General features: G+C 41.5%; 1 protein-coding gene across 1 annotated transcript in view; it reads right to left on the bottom strand.

Moving 5' to 3' along the window:
- Window positions 1-27,296, bottom strand: part of LOC123994855 (T-cell activation Rho GTPase-activating protein-like) — a 49,728-nt gene that overhangs the window by 3,721 nt on the left and 18,711 nt on the right. Inside the window, exons 2-9 of the mRNA XM_046297908.1 lie at window positions 14,353-14,441; window positions 7,987-8,157; window positions 5,329-5,487; window positions 3,865-3,906; window positions 3,013-3,097; window positions 2,254-2,307; window positions 1,711-1,759; window positions 1,225-1,388 (exon numbers count right to left, since the gene is read on the bottom strand). Coding sequence (XP_046153864.1) covers window positions 1,225-1,388; window positions 1,711-1,759; window positions 2,254-2,307; window positions 3,013-3,097; window positions 3,865-3,906; window positions 5,329-5,487; window positions 7,987-8,157; window positions 14,353-14,441 — 813 coding nt within the window. The remainder of the gene's footprint in view (window positions 1-1,224; window positions 1,389-1,710; window positions 1,760-2,253; window positions 2,308-3,012; window positions 3,098-3,864; window positions 3,907-5,328; window positions 5,488-7,986; window positions 8,158-14,352; window positions 14,442-27,296) is intronic.

Raw genomic sequence — 27,296 nt, 5'->3', positions numbered from 1 at the left:
TTGTATTCCAATGGCACGTTGTGTTAGCTAATCCAAGTTTATAATTTTAACAGGCTAATTGATCATTAGAAAACCCTTTAGCAATTACTTTAGCACAGCTGAAAACTGTTGTTCTGATTAAAGAAGCAATACAACTGGCCTTCTTTAGACTAGTTGAGTATCTGGAGCATCAGCATTTGTGGGTTCGATTACAGGCTCAAAATGGTCAGAAACAAAGTTCTTTCTTCTGAAACTCGTCAGTCTATTCTTGTTCTGAGAAATGAAGGCTATTCCGTACAAGAAATTGCCAAAAAACTGAAGATCCGATACAACGCTGTGTACTACTCCCTTCCCAGAGCAAACTGGCTCTAACCAGAATAGAAAGACGAGTGGGAGGCCCCGGGTGCACAACAGAGCAAGAGGAAAAGTACATTAGTGTCTAGTTTGAGAAACAGACACCTCACAAGTCCTCAACTGGCAGCTTCATAAATGGTACCTGCAAAACACCAGTCTCAACTTCAACAGTGAAGAGGCGACTCCAGAATGCTGGCCTTCTAGGCAGTGTCCTCTGTCCAGTGCTTGTGTTATTTTGCCCATCTTCATTTTTCATTTTTATTGGCCAGTCTGAGATATGGCTTTTTCTTTGCAACTCTGCCTACCCAGGCCAAACCCGGACGACGCTGGGCCAATTGTGTGCCGCCCTATGGGGCTCCCAATCACAGCCGGTTGTGATTCAGCCTGGAATCTACCCAGGGTCTGTAGTGATGCCTCTAGCACTGAGATGCAGTTCCTTAGACCGCTGCACCACTCGGGAGCCCTATATGCTTAAATTATTCTGTGAGGGGTAGGCCAGGGGCAGACTGAGACAGACAGTGCATTGTGCATGTCAGCTGGAAGTGGAACAACACAGATTCAATCTGTGGTTGGGTTGCAGACAAGCGGGTCCTTAGCAACCATTACCAAGTGCTTTGTTAACTAACTGCACTTATTAGTAACAATTGAATGGCCTGATTGATCAAGTGCCCTAGTCAATATACCCTTTGAACTAAACACCTTGGTAGAATGAGTTGCAGATCAAATCAATAGCTGTCACTATGATTCATTACAGCTGTCTATTCTTTCTCACTCAATCTCCACGTTCCCACACCTTGTACAAATTATGAAAATCTGACATACAAAGATAATACAGAACAAAGACATTACAGAACAAAGATAGTTGTGGTACAGTTTGGTAGATTGACATACTGTGATAGGCTTCGGAAGAGTCCCGTCATCTGGGCAGGTCTTGGAGAGAGACTGTCCAAACAGATGGCTCTTGGAGTCTGTGTCTGGACGGGAGGACATGCTGGTGAGGGTGGAGCTTCTCCTCAACTTCCTCAAGATGCTCCACTTACTGTTGCTACCATTTTCTGTTACGAAAGAAGCCAAACATTTAGGCAATTTGTGTAGGTATAGCATACACTATTATAAAGGAGGTATTAAGGGTTACTGTGTACTAATAGCATTCATGAGAAAGACAGTGAGTGTGAGAGAGAGATAAATACATGATATAAGTTGAAGTTCGTGTTTTTAGCTTGACATTCACACTGTTCATTGGTGTGTCCTGTTTCTCTCTCTCCTACGGTTTGAATTATTTTCTCTGTCTAAGTTGGCACACACACAAACACATATATACACACTGTGGGCCCTTAACCAACCTTGTGGTTCAGAGATGTTGTTTTTCAAACTCACCAATGGGCTGTGTTACACAGCCGGGCAGGGCGGGGATCTTTGTGTCACTCTGGAAACACAAAACAGGAGATGTAGTCATGAGCATGTATGAGGAACATGTGGCAGGGGAGCCACACCCTCTGTTTGCATGCCTGTTTCCGGCGAGGGTGCGGGTTGGTAATTATCTAACCCGGCCCCTCTCCCTCCTCAAACTCCCCAATCTCCCAAACAATTTACCCGTCAATAACACCTATCAAAAAAGCCCACCACTTTCAAACAAATGTCCCCTCAAGAACACCACTAGGTACTCCACTTGAAGGAAACAACACAAACCCTCCTTAAAAAAGCACAATCACTGTACAGTATCAATAAACTGTTACAATGTATACACTTGTGTTATAAGTGCTTCTATTTGATAAACAGATTGCAGCAGTCTGAATTCCCCTATAAACCCTCAAAATAAGCCTCATATAACCTCATACAAGGTGTTTCTCCCCAACACATGTTGAACCAGAATTGACACATTGGATGAAAGAAGCAGAAAGTGTACTGTACGGAACTCACATCAAGCGAAAATGTGATAGAAGACTCCATGCCCCTTCCTGTTAGAGTTTTAGCCTGAAACAAAGAGAAAGAGAGATTATTATTTATAGTGCAGATGAAAGTTGTGACTCCTTCCAGAGGCAATTATACTATATATTAGGCAAAAGTCAATGTATGCTCATTCCAATTCTATAAGTACAATTTCAATGGTGTCAATCAAAAGCCTATTATGCTTGAGTGTGTCCGCATTGAGCTCCTTTCTAAGAATGTCCGATACCTTTATAGAGGTAATATGCCTCTTCAGAGCCATAAGAGCCATCAACATGAGAGCAAGAGATAGAATGCAAGTCAATGCTCTAAATTGGCTGTATACAAGTGCAATACAATATCTTGATATCAATGACCGAGCTAAACACTGGAATCTCGATATCAATGATTGGCTGGACACAGGTGAAAGTATAACCATCGTTTCTACAGTATCTGCCATCACCGCTTTGGGTAACAAGAATCTGGGTGATGTATCAGGGACTATGACTACAGTCTACAAAGTATGCGCTATGGTAATAAAGTTCACCGTTTTCTTCTCTGTTTCAGGTGTTCTGATAGGTGTTTCTGTAAATTTAGCACACTGGAGAATAGGATAAAGCTGCCTCCAAAATGGCATCCTGTTCCCTATAGTGCACTACGTTCGACCAGTGCTCTATGGGCCCTGGTCAAAAGTAGTGCACTGTAAAGGGAAATAGGTTGCCATTTGGGACATGGCCTAAACGATAGACTTACTGTGATACTGCCGCTCAGCACCTTCATCAGGACACTTGGTGGTGGAGTGGTAGAACCTGCCCTCTCTTTTGCTGCTTTAATTTTCCTGGAATGAGGAAAATACATACATAAAATATATATATACAAAAATTTCACTGATCTCCAGTCAGTCCCTAGTTATTCTCGCGAGCCATAATAGAGAGTGACTACTAGATGAATGTTGTCGTACATGTGGTCTCTACACAACCGCTCTCTGTATGTGTCAAAAGGGTGTGTTTGCCGTTGTGTGTGCGTACGTGCGTGTGTGTGTGTGTGTGTGTGTGTGTGTGTGTGTGTGTGTGTGTGTGTGTGTGTGTGTGTGTGTGTGTGTGTGTGTGTGTGTGTGTGTGTGTGTGTGTGTGTGTGTGTGTGTGTGTGTGTGTGTGTGTGTGTGTGTGTGTGTGTGTGTGTGTGTGTGTGTGTGTGTGTGTGTGTGTGTGTGTGTGTTTTAAAAGAGGATCAAATGAATATTCTGAATAATTTGAATATGAATGAAAATAATGATAACCATTAACAATTGTGTGACAGAAAAGAATGTTGTAAATATATACTATATTGAACTATATGTTCTGACATCATGAAGAATATTGCAATATTCACTAAAATACAGTTCCCATCTCCAACACAGGTATGCTTAAAATACTAATTCTATTCACAGTGCTTCAATAATTATTATAGCTAATTGAACGACATTAGCAGTACAGTCCCATTGATAATGCAAGTTCTTACACATAATGACTATCTTCATATAGTATAACCCAGTAACCCAGGTTACCCATTATGGCTCAATCAAGTGGCATTTGTATTATATATGGAGATAATAGTAGTGTTTACCTGTGAAGAGTATCCAACCAGCGTTCTTTTACCTCAGGTGAGCTGCAGGCAAAATAACAGCATGGGAGTTACTAATCCACAGTGAAAGAGGAACGAAGCAAACACACAGATGGACAGACAGACTGACTAAAGAGACACAGCACGCCTCCTGGCTCTTTTAACTAGAGCAATGGAAACTCTAGCTCAGTCATGGGGACAGGAAGCAGCGTCATGGCGGCCCGATCAAAACACCTTTCACTTCCCCTATGTGTTGGGGCTGCTGCTGTTGTCGCCATGTGGAAAGAGACATGAGGGAGACTCTAACTTAAACAAACCCTCACTCACCTGTATAGATGATAGTAATAACTGTGTTCGGCCTTTAAAAGTGCATATTTTGTAGTAATTTTTCCTGTCTATTCTTTCATCTTTGGTTGTGCCTACATTTGGATTTCAGACACTATACGGATGGACCAGCTCATATACTGTTGGTGCTTACTGGTAATTTGTAGTGCAATAAACTGTTGAACCACAGACTCTAAGAATGACTCTAGTCAACAACGTTCTACCAGTGTTATTTGACTGTTTGCTTGAGAAGAAACTGTGGGAGTCCATGACTCAGACCCCAGTAACATGACTAAATGTCCCACATTTACACCAACGAAGGATAGCTATTATTACTGATCAAAACAGACACTCATTGATACTCAATCACTATTCCATCCCCTTTCAATTGTTTTTTGTTCAATGTTGTGTCTATTTGGTACCATGCAATTTCAACACTTCCTCTTTATTTCAAAGATAGTCTTCCTGATAAAGTCCAGTGCTGTAAAGCCCCTGACATGTGATCCTAGGTCTGATTGTCGTCTTCAACACTTCCTCTTTCACCAGCCATTATCTTGTGATGGTGTAGAGTGTCCTCATTTCCCTATTTCATTCATAATCTTATGGAGACCATCCAAACCAGGTCAAATGCAGCTGTTTTTATCTCAATATGAAATCATTTCTGGGTACCTTACTATGATTAAAATGGTCAAAAAGAAACAACAATAGCTTCTTGGCAAAGGGCAATTTCTCAAGCAAGAATTTTGAATGGGGAGGGGAAAACGGAAAGTTTGCTGTTATTGACAGAGAGGCTTGGAACTCTGTTTCTTAATTTACCGAATAGTGATGTCACCATTGAAGGCCAAAACTCCATCCCACCAAAACAGGCTGAAATTTCAGGGGGACTTTTGAAACAGCTCTTACACTAGAAGGGCATTATCATGATTTTCACAAATTCACAATAATATTCCAACCTCATAGTGTGTAAATATATAAAAAACAAGGGGGCAAAAAATCACGTTTTTGACTGCACTGGGCCTTTAAGAAACTCAATATGTTTTTGTGTGCACCTGCCTGCCTGAGTGTCTGCCTACGCATCTGTGTGTGTGTGCACATGTATGAGTGTGCACTCATGTATGCACACAGAGGACGGCTGTTGCTCACTGGAAGGACACCACACAGAAGGCAAGGGGCCAGGCCAGGACCAGGGACGTCCTGAGGTCAATCTCTCCCCCTCCTCCCTCTTCCTCCTCGTCCTCAAAGCCATAAAGCCACAGATCTTCCAGACTCACCCTGTGCTTCAGACGGTAGCTAGCACTGGACCTAAATATGAGAGAGAGAGAGAGAGAGAGAGAGAGAGAGAGAGAGAGAGAGAGAGAGAGAGAGAGAGAGAGAGAGAGAGAGAGAGAGAGAGAGAGAGAGAGAGAGAGAGAGAGAGAGAGAGGATTATGTGATCATGGATGCTATATGAGGGCTAGCAGGTTGAGAATTTAGAGAGTCAGTTAATGTTTTCATCAGGCCTGACTGTATCTCAGCTCATCAAGCCGAGAAACCTGCACAATCCACGTCTCTATCCCAATGGTTGCTATAGGTACTAATGTATTCCTCATTATTGTCATCTATTTCTAAACCAGTGATTGTTTGCTTATCACTCAGAAACAGGAAATTATCTGATTTCTCTCTCTTTATGAATGCATTGTGTTCCATGATCAGCTTCCTGTGCCTGTCTGCCTGTCAGCTCGTGAGTAGGAAGGAACTCACTCAAGGCCTAGTTCACCATTTTTGGTTAGCTACAATGTTGAAACTGTCACCTTGTCGCGTGTGGATCCATAGACCCACGCACTTACTGTAGGCCTTGTTGAGGGAACAGGATTTTGTGTAAAGCCTAGCATCAACTGTATTGAGGATCTGTCTTCAGTCACGTGTGTGCTGTCAGAACAGCCTCAATTCGTCAGGGTATGGACTCGACAAGGTGTCGAAAGCGTTCCACAGGCATGCTGGCTCATGTTGACTCCAATGCTTCCACAGTTGTGTCAAGTTGGCTGGATGTCCTTTGGGCGGTGGACCATTCTTGAACTGCGTTGCAGTTCTTGAAACAAACCGGTGCGACTGGCACCGAATTCCCTCCATATGAGCTGGGCTATATAGATTACCATATAGGATGCAGAATTAATGGAGGGTGGGAAGAAGAAGAGAGAGTGAAGGACTTAGGGGAGAGGAAATGGAGGTAAATCAGTTCTGTTCTCTGAAAGCAAAACTCAGACTCACATCTATGTGGTGTCTGTGTGTGTTGCTATGCAGACAGTATAAATAAACTCAAAAAAAGCAAAAAAAGAAACATCCTCTGCATTTATTTTCAGCAAACTTAACAAATATTTGTATGAACATAACAAGATTCAACAACTAAAACATAAACTGAACAAGTTCCAGAGACATGTGACTAACAGAAATTGAAAAATGTGTCCCTGAACAAAGGGGGAGGTCAAAATCAAAAGTAACAGTCAGTATATGGTGTGGCCACCTGTGGCATTAATCTCTCTTGGGTAGGGGGCAGTATTTTCATGTCCGGATGAAAAGTGTGCATAAGTAAACGCTACCTGCCCATAAGAAGTACTCCAGTGCATCTCCTCCTTATGGACTGCACCAGATTTGCCAGTTCTTGCTGTGAGATGTTACCCCACTCTTCCACCAAGGCACCTGCAAGTTCCTGGACATTTCTGGGGGGAATGGTCATAGCCCTCGCCCTCCGACCCAACAGGTCCCAGATGTGCTAAATTGGATTGAGATCCGGGCTCTTCGCTGGCCATGACAGAACACTGACATTCCTGTCTTGCAGGAACCCCACCCCCCTGGATGAGCAGTATGACTGGTGGCATTGTCATGCTGGAGGGTCATGTCAGGGTGAGCCTGCAGGAAGGGTACCACATGAGGGAGGAGTATGTCTTCCCTGTAACGCACAGCGTTGAAATTGCCTGCAATGACAACAAGCTCAGTCCGATGATGCTGTGACACACCGCCCCAGACCATGACGGGCCCTCCACATCCAAATCGATCCCGCTCCAGAGTACAGGCCTCGGTGTAACGCTCATTCCTTCGCCGATAAACGCAAATCCGACCATCACCCCTGGTGAGACAAAACCGCGACTCGTGAGTGAAGATCACTTTTTGCCAGTCCTGTCTGGTCCAGCGACGGTGGGTTTGTGCCCATAGGCAACGTTGTTGTTGGTGATATCTAGTGAGGACCTGCCTTACAAAAGGCCTACAAGCCCTCAGTCCAGCCTCTCTCAGCCTATTGCGGACAGTCTGAGCACTGATGGAGGGATTGTGCGTTCCTGGTGTAACTCAGGCAGTTGTTGTTGCCATCCTGTACCTGTCCCGCAGGTGTGATTTTCAGATGTACAGGTGTTTTTACACGTGGTCTGTCACTACGAGGACGATTAGCTGTCCACCCTGTCTCCCTGTAGTGCTGTCTCAGGTGTCTCACAGTACGGACATTGCAATTTATTGCCCTGGCCACATCTGCAGTCCTCATGCCTCCTTGCAGCATGCCTAAGGCACGTTCAAACAGATGAGCAGGGACCCTGGGCATCTTCATTTAGTGTTTTTCAGAGTCAGTAGACAGGCCTTTTCACAAATGGTGCATGTCCATTAATTGTTTATTGGTCATTGAACAAGCATGGGAAACGTTTAAACCCTTTACAATGAAGATGAAGTTGTTTGGATTTTTCTGAATTATCTTTGAAAAACAGGGTCCTGAAAAGGGGACGTTTGAAAAGGGAGTTTATGTGTTGGTTTGTGTTCTAATCATGTTCCATATCTTACTTGAGCATGGTGATGGCGATCACGTCGCTGAAGAGGAAGAGTTGTCTCCTTCGGGTCTTCATGCCTTCTGTGATCTGAACACAGGCGTCCAGGACCAGCTCCGCATTCTCACTGCTAAGGCCCAGGACGAAAGGGCATTGCTCCATCGACACCCAGCATGGCGCCTCCTCCCTAGGGTAGAGAGAGTGGGGGTCAGAACTATGGAGGAACTATGTTTGTGTGCCTGCATGGTACGTGTGTGGGTGGATTTAAGGGTCAGTTTTCATTTTTGCCATATGACCACATCAGATCATTTGTCATCAAAACTTCAGAATTGTTTCATACGTTTTGGGGGGCATTTTAGGTCAGTTATTTTAACACACAGGGCCTACACTACCAGCAGATCAATGTTAGGCAAGTTTTTCATTATGACTTATTTTTAAATTATAGATTTTATTATTCAGATCGACAGTGTTTTTATGCTTTATTTAGACAGCACAGAAGTTAATGGGGAAGATGAGGAAAGGAGGACACAGGGATTGAACCCCGTTCTCCTGTGGGGAGGCATGCATGTAACAGCACTGGGTGTGTTACCACTACTGAACATGGGCTTAGCACAGGTTTTCATTACTGCGAGGTTGTTGTGATGTATACTGGAAATTGTATCACATATTTCCCAATGGACAAAACGGGTTATTATGACATAATTTCCATCATATTTGCCCCGCTTTGTCCACTTGGTTGTTTTAGGGCCAGCAACAGATGAAACTATTGTGTATGGTAATGTATAAAGAGAAATATGCACAGCCACATCCAATAGGACAGAAGAACATATCAAATAAAAAATATATATGTCAGCAAATCTGGTATGCTCCTATGGTAACTTAATTAGACACAAAGCCAACGTTTCGGGATAACCTGACGAAGATCCAACTCGGATCAAAAAGTTGTATTTTGTGTGTGTCTGATTAAATCACCATGGGAGCATACCAGAGTGCAGACATTTAGACACAGAATGAGATGACACACTTATGCAAAACGTAGAGCAAATACATATATCTTCATATTGGTGTAACGATGTGCGCTGAGAGTCGGTAAGCAAGTTCAGGGAGTGAGTGTTTAAATAAATGCAACATAATACAAAACAAGAAACACTAACAGCACACAGACATAATACAGAAACAATAACGCCTGGGGAAGGATCCAAAGGGAGTGACATATATAGGGAAGTTAACCAGGGAGGTGATGGAGTCCAGGTGAGTCTGAAGACACGCAGGTGCACGTAACGATGGTGACAGGTGTGCGCCATAACGAGCAGCCTGGTGACCTAGAGGCCAGAGAGGAGCACATGGCAATTGGCTTCCAGCCTGTTGCTATGAATCTCACATGGGCATGTTGTATGAAATCAAATGCATTTAAGGACTCTGTGAAATGGTATGTGTGGCTTTGAAAGACAGTTTTCATATTCAAGTTTGTTCTTTTATTTCCTATTACACATCAGATGAGGTTAGAACTCTCACCTCCCTCACACTCAAACACCCTCACTCTTCTCAGTTTCCCTCTGACCTTTAAACCTTTCTTGCCTCCCACAATCATTATTAACAATAAAGATGTTGCTTGTATCTCACGGAAAACAAGTAGCAATTAACATTTTACAATGTTGCTAATCTTCTTGAGAACAAAAATATATTCTCACTCATTACATAATGTTTTACAGTGTAAACAAAATCATTCAGTATCATTCATGCTTTGTTCATTTATGGAAAACGTATAAGTTATGGCTAACTATTATTTATCTTTTATGAACATGAAGTAAATAGCATTAGAGAAATGGTTTTGAGAATTCACATTGTATTCTGTGTTCCATATCTTCATGTCCCTCTTTCAATGTGTGTTTTTTGTACAGATATTCAAATCTATATCACAGAGGGACTCTCCTAGGCTACACCCGCTGACCTACTTGGCCTTACCACTAAACACAGTGCCTACACGACATCTCTACGTAGCATACTTCAACATGATCAGTATAGGCTTAAAGATCATATTTCCATGTCTGATATGTTCTACGTCAAAGACACTTGTCTCACCCACTGTAGTGAAACTAGCATCCGCCGCCCCCTCACTGTAGCTTAGGGTTCACTTGCTTTTGTGTTGAACGGGTGGGAGTGTGACGTCTCTGATGAAGTTAGGTTGTCTGGTTGGAGTGGACCCCACTTGTCCGTTTGTAACTGTGGTGGTCTTGGTGTGAACTACTGTTGGGGCTGATCAAAGACTGATTTTGTGTTCCAGACATCATTCAGTCATTTGGAAAATTCCATAAATGAATCCACATGATGAAACCATATAAATTGTCATTTATATTGGAATTGTCTATTGCTTTATGAAAGGGTTTTAAAGTATTTTATAAACTCTTCATTTTTTTTGTATAGTTTAAAAAACATTTGTAATACATTGGTTGAATTTGAGATGGTAGTGTCAATGGTGTAAAGTACTTCGGTAGTAATTTCAAGTATTTTTATTTAAAGTAGTTTTTTGGGGTATATATTTTTTGTACTTTTACTATTTACATATATATTTTTTGTACTTTAACTATTTACATATATATTTTTTGTACTTTTACTATTTACATATATATTTTTTGTACTTTTACTATTTACATATATATTTTTTGTACTTTTACTATTTACATATATATTTTTTGTACTTTTACTATTTACATATATATTTTTTGTACTTTAACCCCTTTTTTCTCCCCAATTGGTAGTTGTTACAGTTTTGTCCCATCGCTGCAACTCCCCTACGGACTCGGGAGAGGTCAAGGTCAGAGCCATGCATCCACTACCCTGCTAAGCTGCAGTGCTTCTTGACAATGCTCGCATAACCCGGATGCCAGACGCACCAATGTGTCGGAGGAAACACCGTCCAGCTGGTGACCAAAGTCATCTTGTAGGCGCCCGGCCCACCACAAGGAGTCGCTAGAATGCGATGGGACAACGAAATCCCTAACCCGGATGGCGCTGGGCCAATTGTGCGCCGGCTCGTGGGTCTCTCGGTCACGGCCGGCTGTGACAACCTGGGATCGAACCAGGTCTGTAGTAATGCCTCAAGCACTGCCTTAGACCGCTGCACCACTCAGGAGGCCCTACTATTTCTATTTTTGACAACTTTTTATGTTACTTCACTACATTCCTAAAGAAAATAAATGTACTTTTTACCCCATACATTTTCCCTTATACCCAAAGCTATTCGTTACATTTTGAATGCTTAGCAGGACAAGAAAATGGAAACATTTATGCACTTAACAAGAGAACATCCCTGGTCATCCATACTGCTGCTGTTCAGGTTGAATCACTTAAAACACATGCGTCATTTGTAAATTAATGTCACGCCCTAACCTTAGAAAGCCTTTTTTATTCTCTATTTGGTTAGGTTAGGGTGTGACTTGGGTGGGCAAATCTGTGTTTGTATTTCTTTTTTGGCCAAGTATCGTTCCCAATCAGAGGCAGCTGTTTATCGTTGTCTCTGATTGGGGATCATACTTAGGCAGCCCTTTTTCCCACCTTAGATTGTGGGAACTTGTTTTTGCATAGTTGTCTAGCCCTGCAGAACTTTACGTTCGGTTTTGTATTTTGTTGTTTTGTCGGAGTTCAGCATTAAAAATCATGAACACTTTCCACAATGCGCTTTGGTCTCATTCATCTAACGACGGACGTAACAATGATGTCTGGTTGTTGGAGTGTGCCCCTGGCTATCTGGAAATAAAAAATGTAATAGTGGTGTCTGGTTTACTTAATATAAGGAATTTAACTTTTGATACATAAGTATATTTTAAAACAAATAATTTTACTCAATTATTAGTTTACTGGGTGACTTTCACTTGAGTAATTTTTCCACCACTGGGTAGTGTTCGATATATGAGAAAAAAAATTGATGGGCATAGTTGTCAGCAACCAGTTGTCAAAGTACTGTATTAATGTGAGCCACATTAGATCAACCTTATATGGATTGCTTTTACTAGTAATCCCTTGAACCACAGGCTGGGAAGAACACTTTATGTTCAAAGACTGACCTTGAATATGTAATGTGATGGACAGTCAGTTATTGCTGGGGTTATTAGATTATTCGCCTTTGTCCTGATATTTAATATGGTTCATTAAAACAAATAAAGTAAATATCATGTTTTTTTTGTATCTTCGCCATTCCTCACAACCCCCGCACTTGTTTGTTTTCTGACTTCATTTTCCATCCCCCCCTAATCTGTCTGAAGAAACAGAGTTCCCCTAGTCTTGAACATTGGGAGTGACGAGGGAGCCCTGAGTGGGTTTAGAGAGTGGGCATTGCAGCCCCCTTTACACCGACTGATGTGTCACTGGGAGGCATAGTGACACCATCCAACTAGTGGTCACAGCAGAGGGAAGTTTGAGTTTATGTTTGTTCGTACAGTACCAGTCAAAAGTTGACACCTACTCATTCAAGGGTTTTTCTTAATTTTTTACTATTTTCTACATTGTAGAATGGTGAAGACATCAAAACGATTAACACATGGAATCATGTAGTAACCACAAAAAGTGTTATACAAATCAACATGTTTTGAGATTCTTCAAAGAAGCAACCCTTTGCCTTGTTGACAGCTTTGCACACGCTTGGCATTCTCTCAACCAGCTTCACCTGGAATTCTTTCCAGCGGTCTTGAAGGAGTTCCCACGTATGCTGAGCACTTGTTGGTAGCTTTTCCATCACTCTGCGGTACATCTCATCCCAAACCATCTCAATTGGGTTGAGTAATTGTGGAGGCCAAGTCATCTGATGCAGCATTCCAACACTCTCCTTCTTGGTCAAATAGCCCTTACACAGCCTGGAGGTGTGTTTTGGGTCATTATCCTGTTGAAAACAAATAATAGTGTGACTAAGGGCAAACCAGATGGCATGGTGTATTGCTGCAAAATGCTGTGGTAGCCATGCTGGTTAAGCGTGCCTTGAATTCTAAATCAGCAACAGCGTCACCAGCAAAGCACCCCCAAACCATCACACCTCCTTGCTTCAAAGTGGGACCCATACATGCGGAGATCATCCATTCACCTACTCTGCGTCTCACAAAGACACGGCGGTTGGAACCAAAAATCTCAAATTTGGACTCAGACCAAAGGACAGATTTCCACCAGTCTAATGGCCATTGCTCGTATTTCTTGGCCCTTAGCAAGTCTCTTCTTATTGGCGTCCTTGAGTAGTAGTTTCTTTGCAGAAATTCAACCATGAAGGCCTGATTTACGCAGTCTCATCTGAACAGATGTTGAGATGTGTCTGTTAATTGAACTCAGTGAAGCATCTATTTGGGCTGCAATTTCTGAGGCAGGTAACTAATGAACTTATCCTCTGCAGCAGAGGTAGCTCTGGGTCTTCCGGTTCTGTGGCGGTTCTCATGAGAACCAGTTTCATCATAGCGCTTGATGGTTTTTGCGACTGCACTTAGGTACACTTTCAAAGTTCTTGACATTTTCCTGATTAAGACATGAAGGTCAGTCAAAGAAATGGACTGTCATTTATCTTTGCTTATTTGAGACGTTTTTGCCATATGGACTTGGTCTTTTACCAAATAGGGCTTTCTTCTGTATACCACCTCTACCTAGTCACAACTGATTGGCTCAAACGTATTAAGAAATTCAATAAACTAACTTAACAAGTCACACCTGCTAGTTGAAATGCATTCCAGGTGACTACCTCATGAAGCTGGTTGAGAGAATGCCAGGAGTGCACAAAGCTGTCATCAAGGCAAAGGGTGGCTATTTGAAGATCAAATATAAAATATATTTTGATTTGTTTAACACTTTTTTGGTTACTACATGATTCCATGTGTTATTTCATAGTTATGTCTTCACTATTTTTCTACAATGTAGAAAATAGTCAAAATAAAGAAAAAGTGTCCAAACTTTTGACTGGTACTGTATGTCATGTACTGTATGTATGAAAGCCTATGAAATGATGTTTTAGTTACAATAAAATAATGTGTTCTTGTCTAAATGACATGTCTCTTGGAATTACTCTTTGTGCTTTGCTTTTGAAGAAATAGTTCAACGGTAATGAATAAAGCCAAGTCTTTTTACATGTAAGTGAGGGAGGTTTAGAAGCGAAGTTCATAAATGTGTATCAAAGTGAGAAAATTCAAACAAAAAGATTGTAACGAATAGAGGTATGCCTATCCATTGAAGTTCGAAATACCTTTCTATCCCATTTCTTTCCATTAAAATCTTTTTATCCAATTTGTATCCATTGAATCTGACGAAGTGGCAGCTGGCTGTGAGTGGAGGGGCTTTCTAATGCCCCCTGGGACGGGTGGGAGCAGCAGATACTACTGTGATAACAGAGTAGAGAGGAGCAGAGCAAACTCACCTGACGGAGCACCATGGCATGCTGCCCAGAGCCTTCTCAAAAGCCAGGGAGGGGGCGGAACGACGCCTCTGGGCCAAACTGCGAAGGTGCTGTGAGAGAACAGAAGGTTTTATCATAATGTTAGCATATACTGTACATTGTCACACATACATATCCCTGCTATTTCACACTTTCTCTGAGTAAGTGGATCAAATCAATCACTTCGGGGTAAAAACGGCACAGGAATAGAACAATGGTAAAAAGGTTTGGATTCATAGATACAGTAACTGCAAACTGAGTTGCTGTGACATTCTCAATTAGATTTCAGAAATCCATTATAGCCATATATTTTGTCTGTACAGGCTCATTATGACAAAATGGACCTATAATAGTCCTCCAAATTGACCTCATTTGGACCTCATTTGTACAGCCATCATTCAGACCAGTGTTCCCGAAACTCAGTCCTGGGTCCCCAATGAGTTTATGTTTTGGTTTGGCAAAGCTTGATTTAGACCGTTCTCGTCCAGATTGTTCTACATGAGTGCCTGAGGGAAATGGACTGACTTTGTCTGTGTCCCAAATGCCACCCTATTCCCTATATAGTGCACTACCTGAGGCCAGGGCCCATATATAGGCAATAGCATGCCATTTGGGACACAGGCTCTGTCCAGCCCGTTTCCCCAGCCCCCCCCCCATCACTGTGGAACCAGGGCTGCAGTCCCATTGTCAGGCCCACAACATTCTCGAGCAAACTGGCTCAGGCTAAAACAATGACAGCTTGTTCAGGCATGGGAAACCTAAAACACAGCCTCCCTAATTCACCACCCTCATCTGCCGCTCTATATTCTTTGTTAGAAACGAATGAGGGTTCGTGTTGACAATGTGTGACGACGAACTCGCAACATGAATGCCCCTGTGCACCATTCAATTTTGTGTCAAACTTATAAAGTCACCACACAGAGCTTTGGAGGAGTCACATCGGGTGAAAGCTGTGTTCAAATTTACAGTAGGCAAAATGTATCTGAACTTACAAACGCTATAAATATAGTAGGCATGATGGGTTTGTATTCTTTGGCCTACCATACTCTACAAACAGAATGGTCAAGAAAGGTCCAATTGGTTTGGATAGTCATTCTCCTGTTGTCCTACTCACCTCCCCAGTCAAACAACCACATATGGATTTCCTCATTCCATCTTGAAAAAGGCTATCTCTTTTCCTGGAACACAACCTTTCTGGGAGAAATTTGACTGTTCAGGCACTAGAAAACAGCCTTATCCGCATACCAAAGCCATCAATGACATATGTTCCAATCAGAAAGGTCAAAGGTGAAATAAGTAGAGCCTGTTCAAATTATAAGGGCTTAGCAGATAATAAGAAAAGACAAACAATATTTACCGGCTTAAAGAGCCTGTAAATATTAACAATGTGCGCTGAGAGTCAGGAAGCAAGTTCAGGGAGTGAGTGTTTCAATAAAATTACCAGCCTCAGAAATTGTAGCCCAAATAACTGCTTCACAGAGTTCAAGTAACAGACACACCTCAACATCAACTGTTCAGAGGAGACTGCGTGAATCAGGCCTTCATGGTTGAATTGCTGCAAAGAAACCACTACTAAAGGACACCAATAAGACGAAGAGACTTGCTTGGGCCAAGAAACACGAGCAATGGCCATTAGACCGGTGTAAATCTGTCCTTTGATCTGGGTCCAAATTTGAGATTTTTTGTTCCAACTGCCGTGTCTCTGTGAGATGCAGAGTAGGTGAATGGATGATCTCTGCATGTGTGGTTCCCACATGAAGCATGGAGGAGGAGGTGTGATGTTGCTTTGCCTCAGCAGGCTCATCAGGCTCCCACATCTCAGCGAGATCATCAGGCTTTCACGCCTCAGATGGATCGTCAGGATCCCACGCCTCAGCCGACTTGTTGTGCTTCTACGCCTCAGCCGGCTAGTCCAGCGCCCATGCCTTGCCCGGCCCGTCAGGCTCGCCCAGCTGGGACAACGGGTGGCGCCCCTAGAGGGGGGATTACTGTCACGCCTGATCCCGTTTGCCCTCTCATCTGCACTCATTGGACTCACCTGGACTCCTTCACGTTTTGATTGCCTTCCCTATATCTGTCTGTTTTATCCATGAGTCAGCATTATTGTAATTTTGTTTTCCCTTGTTCCTGTTCATGTTCATTCCCTGTACTTGCTTCTCGTCTCCAGCATCTGTCCTCACAGATTACATTGAGATTGTGTCACTGGCCTACACAAAATACCCCATAATGTTAAAGGGGAATTATGTTTTTAGTCATGTTTACAGATTCATTCAAAATAAAAAGTTCAAATGTCTTGATTCAGACCAAAGAGATCCTTTTTATTCTCTATTTTGGTTAAGTCGGGGTGTGACTATGGTGGGTAATCTAGGGTGTTAATTTCTATGTTGGCCTGGTATGGAGGCAGCTGTTTATCGTTGTCTCTGATTAGGGATCATATTTAGGCAGCCATTTCCCCACTGTGTTTTGTGGGATCTTGTTCTTGTGTAGTTGCCTGTTGTCACGCCTTGGTCATTGTATCTTGTGTTTTTGTTATATGTTTGGGTAGGCCAGGGTGTGACATGGGTTTATATGTTGTATTTCGTATTGGGGTTGTATTAATTGGGAGTGTGTATTATTAGGGGTGTGTCTAGTTAGGCTTGGCTGCCTGAGGCGATTCCTAATTGGAGTCAGCTGATTCTCGTTGTCTCGGATTGGGAACCGTATTTAGGCAGCCTGAGTGCGCGTTGTATTTCGTGGGTGATTGTACCTGTCTTTGTGTTAGTCACCAGATAGGCTGTAATTAGTTTCACTCGTTTGTTGTTTTCGTATTTTCAGTTATTTCATGTACCGCTATTTTCTTCATTAAAAGTCATGAGTAACCTACACGCTGCATTTCGGTCTGACTCTCTTCAAACAGCAGACGAACTACATTACACCTGTGAGCACTTCAGTGACATCATGTTTCATTTGCTCTTTATTGTTTTGTGCATTTCACTTCAATAAATATGTGGAACCCATATCACGCTGCGCCTTGGTCCGAATGTTCTTACGACCATCGTGACAGCAATTAGTGTTTAACATGATTTTTGAATGACCACCTAATCATTGTACCCCACACATGCAATTATCTGTAAGGTCCCTCAGTCGAACAGTGACTTTCAATCATAGATTTATCCACAGCATGGTAGTGGCTGCATCATGTTATGGGTATGTTTGTCAAAGAGCTAAGCACAGGCAAAATCCTAGAGGAAAACCTGGTTCAGTCTGCTTTCCAAGAGACACTGGTAGACAAATTCACCTTTCAGCAGGACAATAACCTAAAAAACAAGGCCAAATATACGCCGGAGTTGCTTACCAAGATGACATCGAATGTTTCTGAGAGGCCTAGTTACAGTTTTCACTTAAATAGCTGTCTAGCAATGATCACAAATAACTTGACAGAGCTTAATTAAAAGAAATAAAATAATAATGTGCAAATATTGTACAATCCAGAGACTTACAGAGAAAGACTGCTGTAATCGCTGCCAAGCGTGATTCTAACATGAATTGACTCATGGGTGTGAATACTTATGTAAATGAGATATTTCTGTACTTAATTTTCAATACATTTGCAAAAACGAAGACATCTACCCCTTCCAGGCTGTATCACAACTGGCCGTGATCGGTAGTCCCATAGTGCGGCGCACAATTGGCCCAGCATTGTCCGGGTTTGGTCGGGGTAGACCGTAGTTGTAAATAAGAATGTATTCTTAACTGACTTGCCTAGTTAAATAAAGGTTAAAATAAAATAAAAATAATGAAAATAATTACTCTCCAAAATCTTGTCAACAAACAGAACATAATAACGTCCCTGATATTGTTTAAGACATTGAACGTACATGTTCATGCATTATTATCATCTTCCCCTCCATAGAAAACAACAACAACAATGACAAAAAGGTTGTAGCATAGTTGAATAAACTATGTCACGAGATTGCCTAGCTGGTATAAGAATGAAGACATCACTACAGTGTTCATCGTTCGAGCTGGAATGGCTTTGAACCGTGAAACTTGTATCATTATTAGTTATTATTAAAGCGAGTTAAACGAGAACCAGGACTATTTATTTAATTCAACAACACATTTATGGCGATGAGAGATGAAAGACTGTTAACATGTACGTGAAGCCTTTGTGAGAGAGGAGGAAGTGTTAGGCTTTGAGGAAAAAGCCTCCTTTACCAGCTAGCTACGTAGCTAGTTCTGGTCTTCAAAAAGCAAGGAAAGCAGTGGTGGACAGAGGAACAAATGAGGCAACAGTCCTGAGTCACAGAGCGGTGGTTGTGGATAAAGATAAGAACGCTATATGCTTGGGACCTTGTCTTTGGAAGTCCGGAGAGCTGGTTGGGGAAGACAGGGAGAGATGTGTTGGTCTCAGTCCTATACAGCTACAAAATCGTCAGAATTGTTGTGGATGAAGTTCATATGACCTACATACGGTATGCACAATGACCTAGAACTGTACTTCGACAGTATAGAATGACACTGTGATGGATAGAATGTCGGAATGGAAATTATAGTGATGACACAATGATTGATTGGTCGAATGATTGATTGAAAGTTTTGTATTTGTACAAACATAATGAGTAAGAAGTGTTTGTTTGCATGAAATGTTTGCATGATAAACCTATGAGACATTGAGTAGCCTAAATAAAGTGACAGTACTGCATCATAAATGACTGGATGACTGGCAGCATAAGGGCTGAAAGAGGCACTACAGAAAGTACTTTTACTGAATTAAATGGGAACCACACACATTTTCTTAGGCAAGAACTACTAGCATAGGGCCTCCCAGGTGGTGCAGTGGTCTAGGGCACTGCATCGCAGCGCTAGCTGTGCCACCAGAGACTCTGGGTTCGCGCCCAGGCTCTGTCGCAGCCGGCCGTGACTGGGAGGTCCGTGGGGCGACGCACAATTGGCCTAGTGTCGTCCGGGTTTGGCCGGTAGGGATCTTGCACACCAGCGACTCCTGTGGCGGCCCGGGCGCAGTGCTCATAGATAGTGTTTTACTATAGATTATAACCCATGATGACTGTCTACTTTAGTAGGGGCCATCACCACTCATAGATAGTGTCTTACTATAGATTATAGACCAGGTTGACTGTCTATTTTACTAGGGGCCATCGCCACTCATAGATAGTGTCTTACTATAGATTATAACCCATGATGACTGTCTACTTTACTAGGGGCCATCGCCTCTATAGTGTCTTACTATAGATTATAACCCATGATGACTGTCTACTTTACTAGGGGCCATCGCCTCTGTAGTGTCTTACTATAGATTATAACCCATGTTGACTGTCTATTTTACTAGAGGCCATCACCACTCATAGATAGTGTCTTACTATAGATTATAGACCAGGTTGACTGTCTATTTTACTAGGGGCCATCACCACTCATAGATAGTGTCTTACTATAGATTATAGACCAGGTTGACTGTCTATTTTACTAGGGGCCATCACCACTCATAGATGGTGTCTTACTATAGATTATAACCCATGTTGACTGTCTATTTTACTAGGGGCCATCACCACTCATAGATAGTGTCTTACTATAGATTATAGACCAGGTTGACTGTCTATTTTACTAGGGGCCATCGCCACTCATAGATAGTGTCTTACTATAGATTATAGACCAGGTTGACTGTCTATTTTACTAGGGGCCATCGCCTCTATAGTGTCTTACTATAGATTATAGACCAGGTTGACTGTCTACTTTACTAGGGGCCATCACCTCTATAGTGTCTTACTATAGATTATAACCCATGTTGACTGTCTATTTTACTAGAGGCCATCGCCACTCATAGATAGTGTCTTACTATAGATTATAACCCATGATGACTGTCTACTTTACTAGGGGCCATCGCCTCTATAGTGTCTTACTATAGATTATAACCCATGATGACTGTCTACTTTACTAGGGGCCATCGCCTCTATAGTGTCTTACTATAGATTATAACCCATGATGACTGTCTACTTTACTAGGGGCCATCGCCTCTATAGTGTCTTACTATAGATTATAACCCATGTTGACTGTCTATTTTACTAGAGGCCATCGCCACTCATACATAGTGTCTTACTATAGATTATAACCCATGATGACTGTCTATTTTACTAGGGGCCATCGCCTCTATAGTGTCTTACTATAGATTATAACCCATGTTGACTGTCTACTTTATTAGGGGCCATCGCCACTCATAGATAGTGTCTTACTATAGATTATAACCCACGTTGACTGTCTATTTTACTAGGGGCCATCGCCACTCATAGATAGTGTCTTACTATAGATTATAACCCATGATGACTGTCTACTTTACTAGGGGCCATCGCCTCTGTAGTGTCTTACTATAGATTATAGACCAGGTTGACTGTCTATTTTACTAGGGGCCATCACCACTCATAGATAGTGTCTTACTATAGATTATAGACCAGGTTGACTGTCTATTTTACTAGGGGCCATCGTCTCTATAGTGTCTTACTAGAGATTATAGACCAGGTTGACTGTCTAATTTACTAGGGGCCATCGCCTCTATAGTGTTTTACTAGAGATTATAGACCAGGTTGACTGTCTATTTTACTAGGGGCCATCACCACTCATAGATGGTGTCTTACTATAGATTATAACCCATGTTGACTGTCTATTTTACTAGGGGCCATCACCACTCATAGATGGTGTCTTACTATAGATTATAACCCATGTTGACTGTCTACTTTACTAGGGGCCATCACCACTCATAGATAGTGTCTTACTATAGATTATAGACCAGGTTGACTGTCTATTTTACTAGGGGCCATCACCACTCATAGATAGTGTCTTACTATAGATTATAGACCAGGTTGACTGTCTATTTTACTAGGTGCCATCACCACTCATAGATGGTGTCTTACTATAGATTATAACCCATGTTGACTGTCTATTTTACTAGGGGCCATCACCACTCATAGATAGTGTCTTACTATAGATTATAACCCATGTTGACTGTCTACTTTACTAGGGGCCATCACCACTCATAGATAGTGTCTTACTATAGATTATAGACCAGGTTGACTGTCTATTTTACTAGGGGCCATCACCACTCATAGATAGTGTCTTACTATAGATTATAGACCAGGTTGACTGTCTATTTTACTAGGGGCCATCACCACTCATATATAGTGTCTTACTATAGATTATAGACCAGGTTGACTGTCTATTTTACTAGGGGCCATCACCACTCATAGATAGTGTCTTACTATAGATTATAGACCAGGTTGACTGTCTATTTTACTAGGGGCCATCGCCTCTATAGTGTCTTACTATAGATTATAACCCATGATGACTGACTGTCTACTTTACTAGGGGCCATCGCCTCTATAGTGTCTTACTATAGATTATAACCCATGATGACTGTGTACTTTACTAGGGGCCATCGCCTCTATAGTGTCTTACTATAGATTATAACCCATGATGACTGTCTACTTTACTAGGGGCCATCGCCTCTATAGTGTCTTACTATAGATTATAACCCAAGTTGACTGTCTATTTTACTAGAGGCCATCGCCACTCATACATAGTGTCTTACTATAGATTATAACCCATGATGACTGTCTATTTTACTAGGGGCCATCGCCTCTATAGTGTCTTACTATAGATTATAACCCATGTTGACTGTCTACTTTACTAGGGGCCATCGCCACTCATAGATAGTGTCTTACTATAGATTATAACCCACGTTGACTGTCTATTTTACTAGGGGCCATCGCCACTCATAGATAGTGTCTTACTATAGATTATAGACCAGGTTGACTGTCTATTTTACTAGGGGCCATCGTCTCTATAGTGTCTTACTAGAGATTATAGACCAGGTTGACTGTCTAATTTACTAGGGGCCATCGCCTCTATAGTGTTTTACTAGAGATTATAGACCAGGTTGACTGTCTATTTTACTAGGGGCCATCACCACTCATAGATGGTGTCTTACTATAGATTATAACCCATGTTGACTGTCTATTTTACTAGGGGCCATCACCACTCATAGATGGTGTCTTACTATAGATTATAACCCATGTTGACTGTCTACTTTACTAGGGGCCATCACCACTCATAGATAGTGTCTTACTATAGATTATAGACCAGGTTGACTGTCTATTTTACTAGGGGCCATCACCACTCATAGATAGTGTCTTACTATAGATTATAGACCAGGTTGACTGTCTATTTTACTAGGGGCCATCACCACTCATAGATGGTGTCTTACTATAGATTATAACCCATGTTGACTGTCTATTTTACTAGGGGCCATCACCACTCATAGATAGTGTCTTACTATAGATTATAACCCATGTTGACTGTCTACTTTACTAGGGGCCATCACCACTCATAGATAGTGTCTTACTATAGATTATAGACCAGGTTGACTGTCTACTTTACTAGGGGCCATCGCCTCTATAGTGTCTTACTATAGATTATAACCCATGATGACTGTGTACTTTACTAGGGGCCATCGCCTCTATAGTGTCTTACTATAGATTATAACCCATGATGACTGTCTACTTTACTAGGGGCCATCGCCTCTATAGTGTCTTACTATAGATTATAACCCAAGTTGACTGTCTATTTTACTAGAGGCCATCGCCACTCATACATAGTGTCTTACTATAGATTATAACCCATGATGACTGTCTATTTTACTAGGGGCCATCGCCTCTATAGTGTCTTACTATAGATTATAACCCATGTTGACTGTCTACTTTACTAGGGGCCATCGCCACTCATAGATAGTGTCTTACTATAGATTATAACCCACGTTGACTGTCTATTTTACTAGGGGCCATCGCCACTCATAGATAGTGTCTTACTATAGATTATAGACCAGGTTGACTGTCTATTTTACTAGGGGCCATCGTCTCTATAGTGTCTTACTAGAGATTATAGACCAGGTTGACTGTCTAATTTACTAGGGGCCATCGCCTCTATAGTGTTTGACTACTAGAGATTATAGACCAGGTTGACTGTCTATTTTACTAGGGGCCATCACCACTCATAGATGGTGTCTTACTATAGATTATAACCCATGTTGACTGTCTATTTTACTAGGGGCCATCACCACTCATAGATGGTGTCTTACTATAGATTATAACCCATGTTGACTGTCTACTTTACTAGGGGCCATCACCACTCATAGATAGTGTCTTACTATAGATTATAGACCAGGTTGACTGTCTATTTTACTAGGGGCCATCACCACTCATAGATAGTGTCTTACTATAGATTATAGACCAGGTTGACTGTCTATTTTACTAGGTGCCATCACCACTCATAGATGGTGTCTTACTATAGATTATAACCCATGTTGACTGTCTATTTTACTAGGGGCCATCACCACTCATAGATAGTGTCTTACTATAGATTATAACCCATGTTGACTGTCTACTTTACTAGGGGCCATCACCACTCATAGATAGTGTCTTACTATAGATTATAGACCAGGTTGACTGTCTATTTTACTAGGGGCCATCACCACTCATAGATAGTGTCTTACTATAGATTATAGACCAGGTTGACTGTCTATTTTACTAGGGGCCATCACCACTCATATATAGTGTCTTACTATAGATTATAGACCAGGTTGACTGTCTATTTTACTAGGGGCCATCACCACTCATAGATAGTGTCTTACTATAGATTATAGACCAGGTTGACTGTCTATTTTACTAGGGGCCATCGCCTCTATAGTGTCTTACTATAGATTATAACCCATGATGACTGTCTACTTTACTAGGGGCCATCGCCTCTATAGTGTCTTACTATAGATTATAACCCATGATGACTGTGTACTTTACTAGGGGCCATCGCCTCTATAGTGTCTTACTATAGATTATAACCCATGATGACTGTCTACTTTACTAGGGGCCATCGCCTCTATAGTGTCTTACTATAGATTATAACCCAAGTTGACTGTCTATTTTACTAGAGGCCATCGCCACTCATACATAGTGTCTTACTATAGATTATAACCCATGATGACTGTCTATTTTACTAGGGGCCATCGCCTCTATAGTGTCTTACTATAGATTATAACCCATGTTGACTGTCTACTTTACTAGGGGCCATCGCCACTCATAGATAGTGTCTTACTATAGATTATAGACCAGGTTGACTGTCTATTTTACTAGGGGCCATCGTCTCTATAGTGTCTTACTAGAGATTATAGACCAGGTTGACTGTCTAATTTACTAGGGGCCATCGCCTCTATAGTGTTTTACTAGAGATTATAGACCAGGTTGACTGTCTATTTTACTAGGGGCCATCACCACTCATAGATGGTGTCTTACTATAGATTATAACCCATGTTGACTGTCTATTTTACTAGGGGCCATCACCACTCATAGATGGTGTCTTACTATAGATTATAACCCATGTTGACTGTCTACTTTACTAGGGGCCATCACCACTCATAGATAGTGTCTTACTATAGATTATAGACCAGGTTGACTGTCTATTTTACTAGGGGCCATCACCACTCATAGATAGTGTCTTACTATAGATTATAGACCAGGTTGACTGTCTATTTTACTAGGGGCCATCACCACTCATAGATGGTGTCTTACTATAGATTATAACCCATGTTGACTGTCTATTTTACTAGGGGCCATCACCACTCATAGATAGTGTCTTACTATAGATTATAACCCATGTTGACTGTCTACTTTACTAGGGGCCATCACCACTCATAGATAGTGTCTTACTATAGATTATAGACCAGGTTGACTGTCTACTTTACTAGGGGCCATCGCCTCTATAGTGTCTTACTATAGATTATAACCCATGATGACTGTGTACTTTACTAGGGGCCATCGCCTCTATAGTGTTTTACTATAGATTATAACCCATGATGACTGTCTACTTTACTAGGGGCCATCGCCTCTATAGTGTCTTACTATAGATTATAACCCAAGTTGACTGTCTATTTTACTAGAGGCCATCGCCACTCATACATAGTGTCTTACTATAGATTATAACCCATGATGACTGTCTATTTTACTAGGGGCCATCGCCTCTATAGTGTCTTACTATAGATTATAACCCATGTTGACTGTCTACTTTACTAGGGGCCATCGCCACTCATAGATAGTGTCTTACTATAGATTATAACCCACGTTGACTGTCTATTTTACTAGGGGCCATCGCCACTCATAGATAGTGTCTTACTATAGATTATAGACCAGGTTGACTGTCTATTTTACTAGGGGCCATCGTCTCTATAGTGTCTTACTAGAGATTATAGACCAGGTTGACTGTCTAATTTACTAGGGGCCATCACCACTCATAGATGGTGTCTTACTATAGATTATAACCCATGTTGACTGTCTATTTTACTAGGGGCCATCACCACTCATAGATGGTGTCTTACTATAGATTATAACCCATGTTGACTGTCTACTTTACTAGGGGCCATCACCACTCATAGATAGTGTCTTACTATAGATTATAGACCAGGTTGACTGTCTATTTTACTAGGGGCCATCACCACTCATAGATAGTGTCTTACTATAGATTATAGACCAGGTTGACTGTCTATTTTACTAGGTGCCATCACCACTCATAGATGGTGTCTTACTATAGATTATAACCCATGTTGACTGTCTATTTTACTAGGGGCCATCACCACTCATAGATAGTGTCTTACTATAGATTATAACCCATGTTGACTGTCTACTTTACTAGGGGCCATCACCACTCATAGATAGTGTCTTACTATAGATTATAGACCAGGTTGACTGTCTATTTTACTAGGGGCCATCACCACTCATAGATAGTGTCTTACTATAGATTATAGACCAGGTTGACTGTCTATTTTACTAGGGGCCATCACCACTCATATATAGTGTCTTACTATAGATTATAGACCAGGTTGACTGTCTATTTTACTAGGGGCCATCACCACTCATAGATAGTGTCTTACTATAGATTATAGACCAGGTTGACTGTCTATTTTACTAGGGGCCATCGCCTCTATAGTGTCTTACTATAGATTATAACCCATGATGACTGTCTACTTTACTAGGGGCCATCGCCTCTATAGTGTCTTACTATAGATTATAACCCATGATGACTGTGTACTTTACTAGGGGCCATCGCCTCTATAGTGTCTTACTATAGATTATAACCCATGATGACTGTTTACTTTACTAGGGACTGTCCATCGCCTCTATAGTGTCTTACTATAGATTATAACCCAAGTTGACTGTCTATTTTACTAGGGGCCATCGCCACTCATACATAGTGTCTTACTATAGATTATAACCCATGATGACTGTCTATTTTACTAGGGGCCTCTATCTTACTATAGTCTTTATATTACCCATGTTGACTGTCTATTTTACTAGGGCCATCGCTCTATAGTGTCTTACTATAGATTATAACCCATGTTGACTGTCTACTTTACTAGGGGCCATCGCCACTCATAGATAGTGTCTTACTATAGATTATAACCCACGTTGACTGTCTATTTTACTAGGGGCCATCGCCACTCATAGATAGTGTCTTACTATAGATTATAGACCAGGTTGACTGTCTATTTTACTAGGGGCCATCGTCTCTATAGTGTCTTACTAGAGATTATAGACCAGGTTGACTGTCTAATTTACTAGGGGCCATCGCCTCTATAGTGTTTTACTAGAGATTATAGACCAGGTTGACTGTCTATTTTACTAGGGGCCATCACCACTCATAGATGGTGTCTTACTATAGATTATAACCCATGTTGACTGTCTATTTTACTAGGGGCCATCACCACTCATAGATGGTGTCTTACTATAGATTATAGACCAGGTTGACTGTCTATTTTACTAGGGGCCATCGTCTCTATAGTGTCTTACTATAGATTATAACCCATGTTGACTGTCTATTTTACTAGAGGCCATCGCCAC

The sequence above is a fragment of the Oncorhynchus gorbuscha genome, linkage group LG14, assembly GCF_021184085.1.
Source record: "Oncorhynchus gorbuscha isolate QuinsamMale2020 ecotype Even-year linkage group LG14, OgorEven_v1.0, whole genome shotgun sequence".
NCBI lineage: Eukaryota > Metazoa > Chordata > Actinopteri > Salmoniformes > Salmonidae > Oncorhynchus > Oncorhynchus gorbuscha.
Note: the sequence above shows the minus strand (reverse complement) of the source record. Positions and strands in the feature narration are given on the sequence as shown.